This window comes from Chelonia mydas, chromosome 7, assembly GCF_015237465.2.
Source record: "Chelonia mydas isolate rCheMyd1 chromosome 7, rCheMyd1.pri.v2, whole genome shotgun sequence".
Classification (NCBI taxonomy): Eukaryota; Metazoa; Chordata; order Testudines; family Cheloniidae; genus Chelonia; species Chelonia mydas.
In genome coordinates this window covers 6,404,293-6,424,821 of record NC_057853.1, presented here as the reverse complement: position 1 = coordinate 6,424,821, position 20,529 = coordinate 6,404,293, and the positions used below count along the sequence as shown (strand labels likewise).

The 20,529-nt window shown below is 40.9% G+C and overlaps 1 protein-coding gene across 50 annotated transcripts in view; it reads left to right on the top strand.

Moving 5' to 3' along the window:
- Positions 1–20,529, top strand: part of MAGI1 (membrane associated guanylate kinase, WW and PDZ domain containing 1) — a 477,139-nt gene that overhangs the window by 441,017 nt on the left and 15,593 nt on the right. For 15 of the 50 annotated variants that reach the window (XM_037903486.2, XM_043550822.1, XM_037903500.2 and 12 more), the window contains 6 exons: positions 669–885; positions 6,108–6,185; positions 9,468–9,559; positions 10,596–10,788; positions 13,132–13,425; positions 16,752–16,955. In XM_037903486.2, coding sequence (XP_037759414.1) covers positions 669–885; positions 6,108–6,185; positions 9,468–9,559; positions 10,596–10,788; positions 13,132–13,425; positions 16,752–16,955 — 1,078 coding nt within the window. The remainder of the gene's footprint in view (positions 1–668; positions 886–6,107; positions 6,186–9,467; positions 9,560–10,595; positions 10,789–13,131; positions 13,426–16,751; positions 16,956–20,529) is intronic. The other 35 variants (XM_043550820.1, XM_043550828.1, XM_043550824.1 and 32 more) reach the window with 7 other exon arrangements.

Genomic DNA, 20,529 nt, shown 5'->3' with positions numbered 1-20,529 from the left:
ACATTTTTCTTTGTTTTAATATACTTGCTTAAAACAAGGAAATCAAATTGCAAGTAAATATTTTTCGGTAATGTTAAGGATCTAATGAATGCTATGAGGTTCAAGTCTTGCATCTTAATTTCCTTGAACTCTGTTCCCAACCAACTCATTATGACTTGAGGATTGCAAAGATCTGTGAATGAGATGTGATTTTGCATATCAAGGTCTGAAATGCCTACATCAGTAGCAGTTAAGAATGGCTTTTCAGTCTGATTGCCGAGATTTTTTGTCCTTGCTTTTGTGGGTTTATGTTAAACTCTTAAAGATATCTGAATACAGATGTTTGTAGTTTAGCATAGAGGAAAAAAAAGACATTGAAACTAGTATCCTATAATGAAATTTTGATTTGTTTTGTGGTGAGACACAGAAGGATGGATGTTTTTTGTGATTAATTTCTTTCCATTTTACATACTACTTCTGCCAGTCTGTCTGTCAAAGTGTGTCTTGGGGAAATTTTCTGCACTCGGCATTAACTGGAAATGATGGCCACCAAAATGTGATGTATATATTTATTTGTATGCACGCAGAAACAGTGATCAAAGAAGGGGGGGAAAGAATGATGGAAAACACCCACTCAGAGACCATTAACCTTCTGTTCTTTCTCTTCGCACTTGCTTTCTTACATTCAGCAACCACTTGAAAGGAAAGACAGCCAAAACAGTTCCCAGCATAGCGTCTCTAGCCACCGTAGCACGCACACTGCTTCACCCATCCATACCACTCAGGTGCTTCCCGACTACCCTGCCACTGAAGCACCAGCTGGGGAGCAGCCGGACAACTCTGGACAGAAAAAGCCAGATCCATTCAAAATCTGGGCCCAGTCCAGGAGCATGTATGAAAGCCGACGTGAGTATTGAACAGGTGTGGTTGTTAAGACTACAGTTCTGGCAGCCACTCTTTATGATTTTCATCTATAGGAATTGAATCTCTTAAATTGTTGTTTAAAATATTGGGCTTTCATTTCGTTAAATTGATACACGTAAGTGAAGTTCTGGGAAAAAGCTGTGAAGATCAGCAAATTATTTCTAGTTCGTGTTAACAAAGAATCAGTTTTGTCTTGGATGAAGAATGAGTTTTGATTGCCTCCGATAAGTGGGTTTAGACCATAACGCTGTTCAAAACCCAGTAAAATATTTTAAATATTGAGGTCCTTCTTTTCATCCCTTTTTTAACTTATTTTCAAATCAGGCATTAAGGAGACTTTCAAAGACGTGAAGCAGAGTTAGTTGCCCAACTGCCTCTGAAAATATCTCAAAGTTCTCATAGCAAGTGAATGCTGCTTGGTTATGTAGCTTAGACAAATTCAAATTACTGTTTTACAAATAACAGGTTTATCATTCTAATGGCTACTTAAGAACATTTTATTCACGTTGAGTTTGAGATTGGTTGGGTATACACAGAGACCTAAAAATCTTAATCAAGAACCCAAACCATCCACAAATGAAAAATACAGAGCATTAACTAGAAGTAAAGTGCAAAGCAATGCACAGAGTTGACATATGCACAACATCATGGACATGAAAACAGAGACAGGGTAGGTCAGTCAGTGGCGGTCACCATCAGTGGCAGTGACAGTGACAGTTTTGGCTATTATGTCATTCCGATGAAGCTACCAGAAAACATACATGCATCAATTTTGATACCCCCTTTCTTTAAACATTAACATATCTGTTACCATATGTAATTAAGCCTTTGTCTTTTGCCTGTATGGGGCCTTCCAGAGAATCACAACTGGTGGTCTGATTATTGACATAGCTATTTGTATCAATACATTTGTGAATAATTCCAATGCCTCAACCTGGTTAGCCACACGGGTACATGTTGCTCAAACACCCCCCCCCCACACACACACCAAATTCCATTAAGATTTCATTAGTTTGTTTCCTCTGATTAACTTGTTTATGACAAAAACTCTTACTGCTTTTGCTGTAGGTCATGTAATTATGCTTAAGACTTTATGCCTTCTGTGCTAACAAACCTATACGTGCTAGGCCTCAGCCTGATGCCAACCCTGTCTTAATGTTAATTTTTTTGGGTATGTTTTCCTGTTTGCATTTCAACTATATTAGCATCACTCAGAGCAAATTACACACACACACACAAACACACACACACGAGTAAGCTTGTCTTATAACCTTGGTAGGATCAGGTCAGGGGTCACAGGTCAACAGTTACTATAAAAGGGAGCTAAAGTCAGTGAAAGAAAAATTGGTTTGCCAAAACTCAGGTGAAATGCACTTCCGTCTCACTCTTGGTGGCCGGGAACACTGCTGAGCCTTTCTGTCTTTACCAGCATATACTACCCTAAAATACACAACACCAAATGCATGCAGTAAGTGCATTTATTTTAATTATTAATACATGCACTCGGCTAATAGTTGAGCAGAGTTTGACTCCACTCCAAGAGTATAAAATTGGTTTCAGTCGGTTCCTTCTCTGCAATGAAAATAAACGTGTTTGCCTTGTTTTAATCACAATGCCTTAGAGAGAAGAACCTCTAAAAACTTCTCAGAGCAATATTTGAAGCATATTAGGCATACTTTCAGACAATATTATTCTTTTAATTAGGGACAAGAGAGCTTGAAATAGTTTGTGCTAAAGGAGCACATTCTAGATTTTGTTTTTATTTACGTAAAGGATGATCTTCTTGCACAAAAACTTCATAGCATGCAAAATGTAAGTTTATACGGACAAAATATTTATACAAAGATACATTACCCCAGAACGTACAGCAGTTCGTTGGTTTTTCCAACCAATCGAATCATTTTTAAATCTTATGGCATGAAAAAAAAAACCAAAAAACAAATCATGAGTGACAGGTTTCTCGAGTGCAGAAGTGTCTCTCTGGATTCGATGCCTCAGCAATGTGTCTCGTGAGTTTGTGCTTCTCTGTCTTTCTCTCTTTCCCTTCTAAGGATTTGACATACTTTTTCTGGCTCTGCAGGCCTGGTTCTTTCCTTGAGCCAGAGAGCCCTCTTCTTGGCCCACTTGAACAATGGAGCCCTAGGTGATTGAAATTACCTCAATGAGTATTCAAGAGGTCATTAGGAAGGAGGGGTAAGATGGTTTTCCAGTCCTTCAGGGCCACCCTGCCAGAACTGCAGAGGTAGAAGCCACCCTGTAGGGACACTAGCCCTCCACCTGACTGCATTGGCTCTCCTCTTCTCCCTGCAGCCTGGCTGCATTGGGAACTGTGCTGTCATTGTCTTTGACCCCCTGCAGCTATTTAGATCATTGTAATTAACTGAGTAGCTCATACTAATTAGTCATTGTTATTAGCTCAGCAGCATTAACACCTGCCTGGATCTCTAGGCTGAAATCTGAGGCTGAGCAGAGTAAGACCCTCCCTGTCCACCTGCAAATGGATGCAAGGAATTCATTCACTCATTCCAACATGGCCGGGGTATTTCCCAGTTTTGTTCTTCCATCTGTGTAACAGGAGGGGACAACACAGGCCTTTCAGAGGCCATTCCTCAACTCTCTCCATTGGCTTGTTTCTGAGGTTCCCTCCTTGTTTGTTCTAGAATTCTCTCTTTTTCCCCTTTCTTCCTTCTGAGAGTCCTTTCTGTACATGCGGCCTCCTGTCCCCACATCATGCCCTTCCAGCTTCCGTGCTTAAGCTCTTCTGTCTGTCACAAACACCCATCTAAATGGCTTCATGAGGCACTCTGATACCATGATAAGGAGAGCCATAGAAATACTCTGTTATGTACATAAAATAATCCAGTCAGCCCAAGGTGACAGCATTCACCTAAGAATCTTAATTAGTTCCTTGGACCCGCTGGAGTGGGAATTGCGACTCTATTTAATACATATATGAATTAATGTTCTTATGTGAAGCCCACTTTACTCTCACTGACACTGGATATGGGTGATGAGTGCTCTGTTCCCAATTCAATAAAGCTTAACTTCAGATACTAAAGCCAATGGGGCTGTTCATATGTTTGAGGTTAAGGCTGAGCTTAAGTGCTTCGTTGCATCATGGCCTGAAGACAGGGCACTTTGGAGGATCAAGCCCTTAAAGAATGGAGAGTGAAGGAGTAAATCCTGAAACCAGATCATTTAGTGGTTGTAATAATTTACCACTTACTTCCACTAAGTTTTAGCAGCGTGATCTCCTTTATGATTAAAACTCATTACTGCTAATGGGAGTTGTGTGTGTAGCCGAGGGGAGAATGTACCTTGAGTTTGAAAAATGGATCCTTTCCAAGATCCAGACATTATATGGGTAGAGAGCACTCAATGGAAGGAGGAATAATTGAAGGGTTATCAGTGTCACAATTCTAACATCTTATGCCCTTTTATTGAAAATATATTTTTATGATATGCTTTTTATATTTCAATTTATTATTAAACTTCCTTGAAGATTAGCACAATCTGTTGTCACATTTTTCTCATGTGGCCTGATTGCTTTGCAAAATACCATATCCTACATATGGCCATCTGTCAAAACAGCAGTGACAAAATGAATTAATCTAAATTGCAGATGTGTTAATGAATCTCTTTGAAGGGCTTAAACATTTAATTAAAAATAAAGCAGAACACTATAGAATAATTTTAAAGCTTTTAAAATATTCTGCTTATCTTTAGTATTTGCATTTTGTTTTCAGGCAGATAATGTATAGTTTTTTTTCAAAATCTGATTAAAAAGAAACAACAAAGCTGACACAGTAAGTAGCATTCACTCACCAACAATTAAATAGAATAAAAAAATATGAGCACAATAATATCCAGTGTTACACCTCCCCCGCTATAAAACAATACACTCAGGAAATTGCCAACTCTCTTCTGATCAGACTGGCTTTAAAGACAATAGTCTAGTAAAAGGGCCTTCTGTAGAGCTATGTTCTCTGTCATTATATTAATATGAAACAAACAGTTACATTCATACTCTTGGACACACAGATGTGCCCATACCCTTAGAGAATGTCTTGTTTAAAAGGATCTTAATATTTACAGCATGCCGTATGAACAGAAACGGCTGCAGAGAAAATCTATTTACAAAGCTGATTCATGGGTGCACTTTGCTAATGGTCATCTGTCACAAACGTAGTCCCTTGATAAGCAAGGTACTGAAGCACTTGACTGACTTTAAACACATGAGTAGCAGTGTTATTGCCAACCCCAAGCGTTCTAAAGTCACAAGTGTTTTGGGTTTTGTTTTTTTTTAAATAAACAGTCTCTTTGGGGTTCTTTTTGTCTGTCTTCTGGTTTGAGGAAGCACCCACGTCATGTTTTCAAGCTATTTTCCTTCACCAGGAGCACTAGAAAATTAATGGAAAAAAACTCTGAGATTATAATATCATCACTTGTTTCAGCCGCTGGGGATTTAAGAAGAATATAAAGTATCATGAGATTTGCATCAAATCACAGTAATTTTCAACACTAGAATAGTCCCTATTTACGTAGTGAAAGTTAGGTATATGCTTAAGTCACCTTGCTGAATCAGGGCCTTAAAACTTTTGTGGCTAGCTGAGTACATTATCATTACTAAGGGTGTTGACTCCTAGATGATCTAGCGACTTATGCACAGTAAACGGATTCTGCCAGGTGTATTTGCATGTCCATCATTTTATTTAAGTTGTTGTTGCAATGGATAATAGATTTTTACCCAACGTGAAAGGACAGAGGTGAGAGCTTACAGAGTAACACTTAATTAAAAGGAACTCTAATAAAGCACCAGTGTATGAAAATGTTTTCAGTGTTCATTTTCATATGTTTATAGTCTTTTCTAATGCTGGAGATGAGATTTATATCCTGTAGAAGTTGACTCCAGTAGCTGTCTCATGACAGTGGACGTTGTGTTACGTGAGCTGTAAAGGTGTTTTGTAAAAATCTGTTTTTAAAGTATTTCCAGACAGATACGTACATTGTGACAAAAACTAGCATTCAGATATATCAAATTCAATAGACCAGCAGGTTCTGCTTTAATCCACAGCAGCTATGACCTTTGCAATAATATATGTGAAAGCCTAACTGAATCCATATCAGTCAAAAGTAAATTAAAATGAATTTAACAGGAAAGGGGATACATTAAGCTTTGCAAAATTGTAAAATTAATATTGCAGCTATGTCACCTTCGCCTGCAACTGGACTGAGCAAGGGTGAGAGAGAGAGAGAAATCAATTCTACGAATTTTGGAGAATGTAAGAATGAGCTGAGAACTTTATTTCTGTCTTGTCTTTCTTCTTGTTTGGTGTTCTTGCTACTCTGTGATTGGGAACAACTCATCACCAAGGGAGGCGATGGCTTAGCTCTCCATTGGCAAGCAGCAGATCTTAGATATTTGTGTTAAAACCACACACTCTCTGGTCGTACTCCATACACCTGCCCTGCTGTGTCTCGTTGGCAGAATGGAGTCACTCTAAACTGCTGGTTCAATTCCTTCTCATAATCCCTACACAACTCTTTTTACAACTTTTTCAGTGTTACTCAAAATGGTTGCCCTTAAAAGGAGACTTTAGCCATCTGAGCTAATGCTAAGGTCATTACTTTAGAACCACACTGGGGAATGAAGGCAGGACTGTGAGACAGAAGCCTCACAAATGCACCCCCCAGGTCCTCACTGTTAAAATTTAAGAGAGTCAAAGGCCCAACGAAGCATTTGGTTTTGTTTTAATTTGTAAGGAAAATGGTTTCTCCTAAACCATAAGGAGAGGACTGGGGTTAGTTCTCCAAAACACAATTGTGCTGTGTGTTAAAGTCATACATTAAGTATATTAAGCCATTGAGGTGGGCAGTTTTTTGTTAGCAGTCTGGACTATGCCAATAAGAAATCTAATTGGCAAGCTGATGCCAAAAGCTGTAAAAGGAGTTCTGTTTCTTTTGTATCCATCGTCTGTGTGTGTGTGGGAGTGGGTGGTGCTGGTGGTGGTTCATCTTCCTTTGGTCTTTTAAGATCTGTCACATTGAGCACATTACAGAAATGTGCTAGATATACTTCAGTTTTAGACTCAATATTTCACTGCTCTGATGTGAAGCTCTAGTTAAAACCTAGCCTTGCATTACCCGTGCTGGCCATTAATAGAGTAGACTCTATCTGAACGAGGAACATAAGGAAACAGTTGGTGACACTGTAGGTGAATAAATGTGAACATGTTAAGAGATGCTGAGAAAATGGGCCCATGTTGAAGATCTCTGTGGAAGCCATTTTGTTTCTGACAGGCAGGGTGTGCACTCTAATTGGCTTGGCCAGTCTCTGCCAAAAAACTTGAGAAACATTGGAGAGAACCTTTCGTATGTGTCTGTGTTTTTCATGCCTGGATTAACAAAGACAGTGACAAACACCAATTAATTTATCGTTTAAATTCTGTTGTTATACAGAATGTCCTTCATAGAGCAAATAGCCTTCAGCCAGCTATTCTTAACTAATCAAAATTACTGACTTCCAGCATGTTTGTAGCTTTATTATTCTGTAATTATATTTACAGGAAAATTAGGTTATAGTTTAAAGTGAGATGATACATACAGGTCTAAAGCTTAATTTATAACCACAAAGCTGCTAAAATGAGACGATATTGTGTAAAAAGAAGATGTAGAAATCATTGGCTGTAAAATGGTGTGAATGGAAATGTCAAATCACACGTCTGACTTATGTTCACCTATTCATTTCATTTCCACTCTTCCAGTCTCTGTATTCATATTACATTTTAAATTTATTGTTGAGTCTTTGAAAGATAATATTATAGGTAATCTGAAGCCTAAGCAAAAAAGCACCATTTGATTAGAACCAACCCTTTTTCTACAACAGACACAGACAGCATAAAATGCAGTAAGGGCCCAACCCAAACCCTACTGAAGCCAAGGAAAAGATTCTCATTGACTTCAAGAGGCTTTGGCCACGGCCCTAAATGAAAACAACAAACGGTTCCCCTCCTCTTCGATATTGAATCCCACTTTAGTATGATTATAAACGTGCATCCATGCATATATGTATGTATTTATACAATTAATTTTATATTAGATATACTTATAGACTGTTAACAAAAAGAATCATTTTTGTAGCAGTAAAGTTGAATAGCTCAAAAGAGGAAAATTGAAAGTGATTTCTTTACTTAGGATATAGACAGTTGGTCTATAAAGGAATAATATTATAAATTGGCGGGAGTATATTACAAAATTCATCTATGTTATAGTTACTAACCAATAAATATTAAATGAACCTGAAGTTGTCTTCTGATATCGTTGAGTGATAGCAATTAATTTCACATTTAAATCAAAAAGAAGGAAGAAAGCATGAATAACTTAATATAAAGCATCTTTGTTCAATTGCACTTCAAGGTTACCACTTCAGTGTATATAATATTCATTGTAAAAGTGTTGGTGGTGTTCCATACTAATGAGTAGTCATACTTGGCTTCTTCTGCATTTCCACCTGTCTTTGTCTGGTTTACAGTTTAATATCATTTTACATATAGAGGGTCAGATCTGTAGCTGCTGTAAATCAGCTACCTTACTTTTCTGATGTACACCAGCTGAGGATCTGACCCAAAGTTATTTAAAGAATTGTCAGCAGACCAAATCAGGTAAGAAACTGTGCTGTAGAAAAGATAATTATGACTGCGGAAGTCATAGTACAGACCTCTTGTTTCTTTTTTCTCTTACAAAAACAAAAGCAATGGTATCATGTTGCTAATGGAGTTATTCTCTATTGTAGACATTCGCTTAGCAGTGACAGAAGTGTATTTACCAATGATTTGTAAAAGAGTTTGGGATTTATTACTGATGGTCATATTAATGAATTCTAATATCACAATGCTAAGCAAACAGTGATTCACAATTGGCTGCCTGCTATTAAAATAGAAGCCCTCAGATTCCTAGCAGTAATTTACAAATTAAACCTATGAACGTGTTTAGTTCTACCTTGAAGTCTGGAAACATCTGATTGGATGTTCCCAAACAAGGAGCCTCGTTAAAAAGCACGAGTGCCAGAGCAGCACAGCTAATAAATACAGCAGGCCTAATCACCACCTCCTGCAGTCAAACCAAGAGAAGGAGGCTGAGGGAGAAAGCCCCACAAGTTGGATCAAGTTCCATAGGTGTGTAATTTGAGCATTGATCTGGGAACTCTTTTGGAATGAGTTTGCTTTCATCCGAAGTCTCACGGTGATGCAGGTACTGTAGATCATTGTTTAGTTCATCATTGCAAAGCGACTGCAATCTGTTTTGCCTTGCAAAGCCCACTTGTGCCATCCTTACTCACGGTGAGCTATACCTGACCACATGAGCTGTCAGTGGGACAGCGTATGGAGTAGGGTGCTAGTGGCTGAGAGTGAGGAAGGCGCAACTGGGCTGTTAGTGCATCTTCTATCTCAAAGTTTTATCACTTCTAGTAGTACAAAATTGAGAGGTCTCGGGGGGACTTGGGTGTAAATCTGTGCTTTTCTTATTAGAAGTAACAATAATTTCCTTTCCTCCTTTTCCTTCAGTTCCAGATTATCAAGAACAGGATATCTTCCTATGGCGAAAGGAAACGGGCTTTGGGTTTAGGATTCTAGGTGGAAATGAGCCTGGAGAACCTGTAAGTGCTTTTTAAAAAGTGGATTTATGTTAACCAGTGTTACCTTCCAGAATCACTGCAAAAACGCATGCAGTGCTATGCAAACAGCGTCTCTGTTAAAATGAGAGATGGGTCTAAGCTAACACCACACATCCAAACACCCCTAAAATTTGAGGGGAGCTCTGAACTTCACTGTTGGTCCTTATCTGTATTCCAGGCCAAACCAAACCCCTAGATTTATCCACCCACCCCCATGCGCCTAGATCCAGAGAGATCTTCCAATACAGCTTCTTTTATTGTTGTATTTGACCTTTGAGCAGTCTTCCCGCACCTGCAAACACACACATTCTCTGAGCCTCTTAAACATGAATCTAGTACCCGTGAAAGGTGCCAGACTAAGAGCACCTAATGCTCCTGTCTATTCACTGAGCAGCAATATAAATTTCTGTATATTGTCCTGTCACATTTCTGCCCATTTATGGAGCATGATTTTTCTCTCATGCCAGAGTAAATGCCCTGAACTCAGTAGGGCTAAACTGAAATTGGTGTGCATGAGGGAGGAATCAGGCTCAAGGACTTCACGGACAGGTCAGAGGATAATTCAGTCTCAGTTCACCTCTTGGCCTTCCTGGCAGGACTGACCATACTATTAATCATCTTTCTATTGTATTATAGAGCATTTTTTATAAAGCATGTCTCTCAAAGTGCATTATCTGTAGAGAGTGAGGGATCTGATACAAAGTTATGGAATAGTAATAGCAGAAACAGAATATGCCAGTAGTTTTTTGATGATTTCATGATGTGGACAGGTGTCTACTAACACCTGGACGGTTACTTACTAGAGGCCTCTGTACAGAACAACTGACACATGTTACTGTCATTTGGATGCTGTTGATTTGGGTCACACTCAGACCGAGGCTCCAAATCTCATTACTGCTCTCCTGTGATTTCCAGCTGTCGAACTGATTGTTGGGTACATGCTCATTCAACATCTCTCTCTCTCTCTCTCTCTCTCTCTCTCTCTCTCTCTCTCTCTCGCTGTTTTTAAATTAATCAGATTTACATTGGTCACATTGTACCAGTGGGCGCTGCTGATGCCGACGGTCGTCTGAGATCTGGAGATGAACTGATCTGTGTGGACGGAACACCTGTTGTCGGAAAATCTCACCAGCTTGTAGTCCAGCTTATGCAACAGGCTGCCAAGCAAGGTCATGTCAATCTAACTGTAAGGCGCAAAGTGGTATACACAGGTATGTTGTCATGTGACCGTGTGGGCACAGCTCTTATTATTTTCAATCTGGGTCCAGTGATCTGCTTGCTAACAATCAAAAGCTCCTTCTCCTAATATTCTTGCAAAAATGGGAATACCGATATGGATGCAGATATTATTTCAGCCTTTGTGTTGATTTTTATTTTATTTTCTATTTTGGCTGTTCAAATATTGTTTAAATATAGATTTCTTTCTGGTTAAACATGAATCAAGATTCTCTGTTTGTATGCAGCCTGGGCCTCTTCGGTCCTTGTGCAGGTTTCTGTTAAAGCCGTTCACTAACACGAATCGTTGTTGTTGTCATTACTTGTATGTATATGGTAGCTTCATGATGCTCAGACACTCAGTAAGAGACTGTCCCTGTCCTGAGGAACTTACAATCTAAATAGACAAAACAGAACAGGGCAGAGGAGAGGGACAGAGGCACAGAGAGGGAAAATCACTTGCTCAGGTTCACACACAAGACTGCCATACAGGTCTCCAGAGGTCCAGTTCCCTAGCCTTTGGACCATGTTTCCTCTCAGCATATCCCTTCAGTTCTGTCCTTGAGTGACCATTGAAGACTGAGGCAAAGTACAGTTGTTTGAAACTCTTCTCTCCTTTTTCATTGTGTGAGCACCATGTTCAAAAGCTAGGGTGTTCCCAAATTGATACAAGATGAAAATATAACCATTCCTGCTGCTGAACATGGCTTGGGTGAGGCAAAAAACAGAGACATTGTCAAAGAAAATGACAATGCAGCTAGCGAGCTCATGATGAAGAGCCTTCTGGATGATAGTTGATTTATGTATCCCTCCTGTTGACTGGTAGCACTGGGAAATTGCTTTATCTGCACCCAAATTTCAGGGAGTTTAGGTTTGGTATTTTGATCTGGGGCCATTTCTAGACAGAGAGGATGTGAAATAGATCTTCAGGGTGAGGGCTCAGCAGAAGAACAGGGAGTGAGGTATTTTAAGCTTAAAGGAGCATCAAAGTAACCTTCAGATTGAGAAATAAACACATACAAGTTGTTAAGGCTTTCACAGCCACTCTAAAACTGCCCCATGTTCTTACAGGTTGAACCACAGATGGGCTTCTTGCAGGCAATGTGAAATAAGTGCTTATTTCTTCACTTGTGCTACATTGTTGAAAGTATTAGTTGAGCATAAATTATTTGCCTAAACAGTCTGCAACCCTAGAGTAAATACAGTGGTGTTTTGACATTACTAGTGTAGAGCCTGAAATAGAGGGTGGGTTTTATAGAGGTAGGGATTTTTTGTTAATTTTTTTTAATCCAGGCTGGAAACTGGCTTAAAAAGATTTAGATTATGTTGTGTCTGAGCTTTTGGTCCCCTACTGCTCCCCTTAGCCTTGTGTCGAGAGGGTTTGAGATTGTTAGAGTCTAGGATTTGCACAGGGCGATGTTTGCATTTTTGCTTTATATCCAATATTTGTGCAGTGCCTTTGTCTTCGTCTCTTGATGGGTAACGGCGTTCAAAAGCGCATTCTAAGCATTTTATATCTGCGTGGTCCATTGATGGCTTGACATTTTTCTGTCTGGCTTTATTCGTTAAGATGTTGTTTAATGACAATTTGCTTTTGTTGTAACACCACCTACAACTTCTGTTGTTCATTATCTGTACTGTTGTAGTGCCTAGACTACACCCCTGTTGTACTAGGCACTGTACAAACATGCAACAGTGAGATGATCCCTTCCTGTGCCTGACTAGCTAAGCCTTACTATCCCTTACTATGGCAGATGTGCTCTGGAGCTATGTGTGTTAGCAAGACTCTAACTCTCCCCTAACTATGGGGGCAGCTTTATAATATACAAGTGGTGCAATCTAGGTAGTTAGTGGTACTTAACCCTGCATCTTCTCTTAGGCCTGGAATGTGTACAAAGGTGCTCCAGTTTAACTAAATGTGTAGTGTGGTGGTATTTAACAGGGACAAGCTGAACCAATGTAAACCAGATTTAAAACGGTGTAGAGCATCCACACACACAAAGTTGCACTGGTGTAACTCAGCGCAACATCGCTCCTTCAGTTAAATCAGTGAAACTTCTGTGTGAAGACAAGGCCTCAGTTGTGCTACTGCACCCACATGCAAGCATTTGCACGCCTGCCACGCGTGTGTTTTCCGTCTTGTTTCAACCTGGTGGCAGCCGCTGCTAATGACTGAGTACAAGGTGCGCAGAGTAAATAGTTCCAGTCATCTGCTCACAGTAAAATAGACCTGTTCTGCCATTTATCATAGGCACATGTTTCTGTCGCCGAACGTTTGTAATACTAAAAACAGTGTGCTCTGCAGACAGTTCAGTGAGAATCCTGCATTTCTTCTGCAGTTCCAAAAGCAGAGAACGAAGTCCCTTCTCCAGCCTCTTCACACCACAGCAGCAACCAGCCAGCTTCCCTGACGGAGGAGAAGCGGACCCCGCAGGGAAGCCAGAACTCCTTAAACACTGTGAGCTCGGGCAGCGGCAGCACCAGCGGCATCGGCAGTGGCGGGGGCGGGGGAAGCGGTGTGGTCAGCACCGTGGTGCAGCCGTACGACGTCGAAATCCGCCGGGGAGAAAATGAAGGCTTTGGCTTTGTGATTGTGTCCTCAGTGAGCAGGCCCGAGGCAGGGACAACTTTTGGTAAGTCCTGGGAATTGTCCAAGCACCTCGAATGAGACAAGAGTTTGAATGGTGTTGGGCAGTCAAGAGTAGCTAGGATCTAAATCATTTAAAATTCATGAACAAGCCTTGATTTGTGTAATTAATAACTTCCTTGAATGCTGAGCATTAGTAGGTGTGTGCCTCCTGGGTTTTGCTCAACAGTGAATTAAAAAACGCAGATGGATATTGTAAACAGCCCCACCCACCAGTGCCGATGACTGGAACTCCTTGAGTGCACTCCAGAGCTAGTTTGCAGTGGTGTGTTAACCACGTGCCCTGGGTTGGATTTTGCTGTCCATCAAATAGCAGGGGGAACCTGTGAAGAAGGGGCACATGATATTGCAGGAGGGAAATAACTGAATGGTTGAAATTTTGCCCCCTGTTACCAGTGGAGATCCAGTTCATTTAAAAATAGCAACTGTTACACTGATTAGCTTTTCTTTGGGGTTCGTAGGGATGCTCTTGGCTCACCATAAGGGGATGAGCAAGCTGATATCTGGAAACTGCTAAAATGTTAGTGGTTGCCATAAAATCAAAAAGAAAGCTCATCTCCTTAAGTTCCTGCTGCCTCCCACCTCCCTCTCCCAAACACACACTTCATTTCAATAGCGGAAAAGGAGCAGCTGACATGACACTGTTGTCTGTATGCTGCTTAATGAATTTGGTTACCTGTGCTTTCTTAAGAGAGCCCGGTGTGGTACATGTGTCCACGTAGGTGCACCTGCATGCATCTCTGAAGAACCCCCTCCGAGCCATTTAAATCTTGCCAGGAAGATGTAACTCTTTCTGCATAGCTAAAGAGGGTTTTTTTTGAAACAATAATTAATTAAAGGAATGACAGATAGTGGGGACGGCATTTGTGCTGGGATATGGGTATGGTAGGAATGGAAGTAAGGTTGTGATGGAAACGAATACCCTGCATGAGGCCAGGGGCAATATTGGCTTCTGTGCTCAGGGGAGTATAGAAACTACCCGCCTCTGCATATGCACTCCCAGGACACACATCCTCCAAAAAGACTAGGAGGGGAAAAGAGGAGGCAGAGCAGTAGCTCTACTCCTTCCTGTGTAGCAGGTTGGGCACACCAGGCCAAGTAGACTGCACCATCCTATGCAACCTGCAATGTTCCTCAGGTGCGCTGGCAAGCTTGGGGAAGAAATGCCTCTCGCTGGCTTTGTCTGTACTGGCCTTTTCTCCCTAAAATTTCTCACCATTGCTGTCACTGGTGAGAGCATGAGCGTAGTGAAGGTGCTTTAACTACCATGTCTTCGAGAGCAGTCATTCTTAGCACTGGTAGAGCTGCTACAGTGCAATTTTAGGGGGAAAAGAGAGTTGTGAAGACAGTGTCTCAGGTACAGTCCATCCCCAAGCTCCTTCTGGAGGAGGGCAGCCCCACGTGTCCCTCAGTACCTCAAAACTGCAATTTGGTCCTAGGCATTTTTATACGAAAGCACACTGATCTATTAAAGTGTAAACTGAATATGGAGAGAGATTTTATGTACTTAAAAGTATTTAAAATATATGGTAAAATACATATTACAAGATGTGAGATATACTGTGCTTTTTTCTCCATAAAGGAACTTTGTCATAATGTAAAAAGTTGTTTACTTGAACCAGAAATGTTAACTAAATGAAACTGCTGTAATATAATTTCTGTAGGATTTCCACGGTGATATGTTTTGACCTTTGACTGTTTTTCCTTGAGTTTTGGAGTTTATTGAACTTTTTCCTAATATTCTGCATGAGATGCTTGTCCTGAGCTATGCAGTGCTTGCCTCGAACCTGTAGTTTTTTGTACCTCTCACATGGGTGGTCTTTAGAGATGGGCCAAACTGATTCAAAAACTTCCCTGGTCACCTCAGCATGAGGTCAGTCATCCGTGATCAGTAAATAGGTTAGATTGAAAATGAATTTCTGATTTTGATGCCCACAAAACATCCACTGAAATGAGCAGTCCAATGGTTGTCTGTACGAGAGAGGAATTTGCTCGCTATTGAGAAATACCATCCCATTTCTAATCACCCTTTCTGCTGGTGATGAGCGTGCATTTCCCACCTTGTCATATCCCGCTTTTTTTAGCCCTTTCTTCTTTATGGTCTTTTTGGTACTGTAACCCATGTAGCAGTGTGTATCTCTAAAACTACTAATAAAATAAATGATTACAGCATATACACAGAGCTGCCTTTTGGGGATGAATGTATTCTAGATGCAGAGTGGTCACTGCGTGCCTCACAATCTCATGCCCCACTTATCATGTGTTGCATGTCTGGGCTTGACTGCAGTTTCAGGAAGCTAGATGGTTTGTTTGACCCGGGTTCTGTGTCCTCGAGGCTCAGTTCTGCAAGGTGTTGAGCGTCCTCCAGTCACTTTGATTTCAGTGGTGCTCAGGCCCGTACAAGGTCAAGTGATTGTGTGCGGTGTGAAGACATTTCTGAGTCTGGAATGCATTCCTCACAAAATGCTCTTGCTATGTAGCTCTCTTAGATATTTGGATTGTTCTGCCTGTGGTTTTAGAGCTGTTTAAATCAGGAGTGCCTCATTTCCCCTCTCCTCCCCATCCCCCACCCCCAACCCTATGCCTTTTAAGATCATAAAATGGGAAGAGTTAACAAATGGTTATGAGGAGGTTGGTGGTACCGAGCAGGTCAGGTATGTCAGTCTTGGCCCATTTCTAGTGGTCCTGCGCCTTGCCTAGTGCTTCCTTTGTTCACTGTGGAAGAAACAATGTCTTATTGCTTACCCATGCAGCATTGATAGAATAGATCTCTGTGGTTAAAAGGGGAGTCACACTCCTTATTAGGCATAGAGTGATTATCTTTCTAAATTGAGAAAGAACAAAACATTGGCAGAAGCTTGAACAGCAGTTGGCTGAGATAAAGATGAGAGATGCTGACTGATGTAACCTGCAAGCAGCAAAGGTTGAGTTTTCTACCAGCAGTTTCAAGGTTGCAGTACAAAAATAAAACCTCATTTGGGTTATTTTTGGACTGTTGAGTGCAGTTGTAGCCTCTCAAAATCTCACCATTTGTAACCAAATGAGGGGTCAGAGTTTTGGTGGATTAGCCACCTGTAGGAAACACCTACTTGTAACGGCAGTAAGTTCAGGTGAAGCACTTTGCACTCGTATAGTTGATTGCCAATGTTTTGAACAGTGGCAGCAATGCTATCCTTTAATAACTTTTGCTTGGTGCATTAATTAATTAACCCTTAACCTTCTCTTTCCCTTTTCAACCCTTTTTCTCCTTTTCCCCTTCACCGCTGTCCCATGTATATAAACAATTAAACAAAAACAAAACCAATACAAAAGCAGGAAATGCATGTGTGGCCATGCCTCACAAAATAGGTCGGATAATTGAGGGGAGCCCCGCAGACCGCTGTGGCAAGCTGAAAGTAGGAGACCGGATCTTGGCTGTTAATGGATGTTCCATCACCAACAAATCGCATTCAGATATTGTCAACTTAATTAAAGAAGCAGGAAACACTGTTACTCTGCGCATCATTCCAGGGGATGGTAAAGTATATGCTCATTTCTGTCTCATCCAAATGTTTTATTTCTCTTTGGCTTTTCATGTCACTTTGAGCTGCACAGACTTGCAGGTTTCCATTCTCAACCCACCAGGCTGGAGTTAGCATTGAGAAGTTTTGCCACTGTCACACAACTATATTTCTTCCCATCCCCTTTCTCCCTTCACCCCCCTATAACTGGAAATCAGTTTTTAAAAAAAAACTAGAGGCACTAAGTCTGGTCAGAAATTAAGATCCCCTCCCTCCTGTATTCCTCCAACTGTCCCTTTTAAACTACCTTCTGTAAATATGACCCACATCTCTATGGATTTTGAAACTTTATTTGATTTTTGCGGTGATAATACTGCATTAGAATATTTGGGAGAGGATGCATGCTCTGTAAGGCATGAAGTCCCTGAGTTTGACATATACACAAGCAGTCTATATAGCAAAAGGGATCACAGAAAGGGATAAACACATTGTCATGATTTAAGCTGTTTGAAAAGAAGCTTTGTTTTTATTCAGGGCAAGTTGCTTTAGGAATGATCTCAGTGCAGTTTGAAATGGTTTTGCTCGGTGACTTTGGTTCTTGAGATGCTCACAACTGATTGGTTCAGGAGTTACACCTAGATGGGGTTTCACTGTCCCCAAATTTTATTGTCCCAGGAATTACTTTTAATATGCCTGATAGCTGGGGCCAGACCTGGTCATAGAGTGCTTAAAAACAATTAATTGATCTGCATCATGCCTAGGGGCTTAGCAACACAACCACTTAGTTTGTGGCAAGCTGTGATGTAAATCTACCCTGCTATCACGAAAGCTCATGCTCAAATAAATTGGTTAGTCTCTAAGGTGCCACAAGTCCTCCTTTTCTTTTTGCGAATACAGACTAACACGGCTGTTACTCTGAAAAGGGTCTACACAAGCACTTTGTGCATGGCAGGATAGAATGGGGTAGATTTACACCCCAGTTTGCTGCAAACTAAATGTTCATGCAGACAAGCCCTAGGATTGAATTGGGAAAAACTCTTTTCCCACACCTATCCCTGACTATACCATTAAGAACAAGGCTTAGGGATAGGGGATATTTCTATAGTAGGATTAAATTGTTATGATTCTGAATCCCATATTTTGTATTGATTCTCTGTAAATTGTATGCTCTGGATTGGTCTGTAGTCTGAATTTTCTTTGTAGAAATTCTCTCCTGCTGTCCTGTTCGTGTCAAGCTGAATCAATGTTTATAGCATTTGACGGCCCTTATTCAATCCTAATGAGCATTTTGAGAATCGTGCAATATATTATTTGCAGTCCAGAAAACTCAATTAAATGAAGAAAGAGTGCAATTAAGGAAAAATTGGCTCAAATAAGATAGCCCATTGCAATGAAAACTATTAACATGAGGTTTTTTCACCCCACAGTCTGACTGGAAACATTTTGCTGTCACTTTTGCTTTGGTGTCCATCACACAAGCCATATTGTACTCTGTATCTATGAAACAGAGTTTATGGCAGTGAATATTTTTAGAGAGCTGGAGAGAAACTATGAATTGAGCCACGGATTTTCAAAGGAGCATAAAGGAGTCGCATGTCCAATTTCCAGTGGAAAAATTCAGTGGTGCCTAATTCTCTAAGGGTATGTCTACAATGCAAAGAAAAACCCATAGTACTGAGTGTCACAGCCCAGGTCACAGTGCTTGGGCTGCAGGGCTAAAAACAGCTGAGTAGGTGTTCCCTATTGGGCTGGACCCTAGATTCCAAGACCCTTCCCGCTCATCAGATCTCCGAACCGAGGCTCCCAACTCCAGTGGGAATGTCTACACTGCTATTTTTAGCCATACAGCCCAAGTCCTGCGAGCCTGAGTCAGTTGACCCAGCCCCTCAGACTTAACACCACAGGGTTTTCTTTGCAGTGTAGACGTACTCTCAGACTCCTTTGAAAATCACAACCTGAACCATAAATTCATGCCTTACCCAAGAAGCCTGATTGCAGTGCTGTTAGTTATAAAAATTTAAATTGATTAAGACCAGAAAATATCTGTCTTTATAAACCACTTATATTTAGGATGAGATGTTCTTTACGTTTCAGGGCTTGTTCCTTATGTTGCTAAGCAACAGGTCAAACTCTGTGTGATCCTCTGCAGCTTCCAGTGAATTGAGTATTCGTGAATAATGAAATGACTATAAATCAAATAGGCCAGAATCTGAACTGGCCTGTATGTGCCAATGTTGAATAGAGACCTAGAGAAAAGTGGTTCATTACCTTGTTCCGGCAACTGAACAAAATTGAGAGACGTTGACATCTGAGTTATAAAAATCTTGAATGGTTTAAGCATCTTCACATAAGAGAGGATTTGCTCTCTCCCACACATACTCTGCCAGTCAGTGTGTGTGTGTGTGTGTGTGTGTAGGAAGCATGCCAGCCGTGTGCACCCAAACACACACAACAGGATTATGGGAGACCCAACATACCACGTTAACTATATTTAAGCTGGGAGAAAGACATGCAGGCAGTGCTCAGCTAAGGCTGTTCTAAAGGCATTCCAAGCTGAAAGGAAAGAAAGGCAAAGGAGTGCCAAGTAAGAAGGGAATGATCTTTACACTGGTGTCACTCAGAATGCAGGCCTTTGTTTTCACTTGCACTTTGCAGTTCAAAGTGATTTTGTCAATTTTACTCAGCAAGCATTCAAAAGTCATGTTACAGCCCCCCTTCCCCCACCCCCCAAAAAATATCAAGAGAGATTTGCTTTAAAATAATGAGGTTTTAAAAAAATACATGTTGGGTTCTTTTCATCTGCCTTCTGGATTTGGAGCCTTTAGGGGTCATATTTTCAAGCTTTTCTCCACAGCCAAATATCATGAGAAGATCACAAGTGTGGCATCGCTTACTAATGAAACTAAAAAGTTTTTAAGAAGTTATTTTAACTGCGTGATACTCCTAGGGCCTCTGAGGAAGTCCTACAGTTTAAGGCCAGAAGGGCCAACAAGCCCATCTAGTCTGACCACCTGGATATCACAGGCCACCAGCAACATCCAGCCCCTGCATACTAAGCCCAGCAACGGAAATGAGACCAAAGTATCACCGCACACAGGGGAGCCTATACTACCCTGCACTGCAGGCAGAGAATAGGAGGAACCAAGGTGTACTAGTGTCCAAGCCAGGAAATGAATAAAAAGCATTCGTATGTATGTGTATATGTAGATAAGTTCTGTCCCATAAATATTTGTATAGTGCCCATTGAGGTCCATGGGAGTTGCACATATCTATCCAAGGGCAGAATTTGGCCCATAGTGCCTTCAAATATTTTAGATAGTTATTTTGATCTTTACTAATTTAGGCCCTGATCCTGCATGCACTTAACTTTACACCTTCCTGAGTGCTCCCACTGAAGCTGTCTGTGAAAGCGGTGGGACTGCTACAGTACATCCAGTCAGTCGCATGCATAAATCTTTACAGGGTAGGGGAAAATGTGTAGTACACTGGGAATGAGTGTTTGGCGTGGGAACAAAACTGGAAGCAATGTCTGTCTGTTTCATCCCTGAGCCTGTTGGTGAGTACCCACTGAGTACTGTTGGTGAGTACTG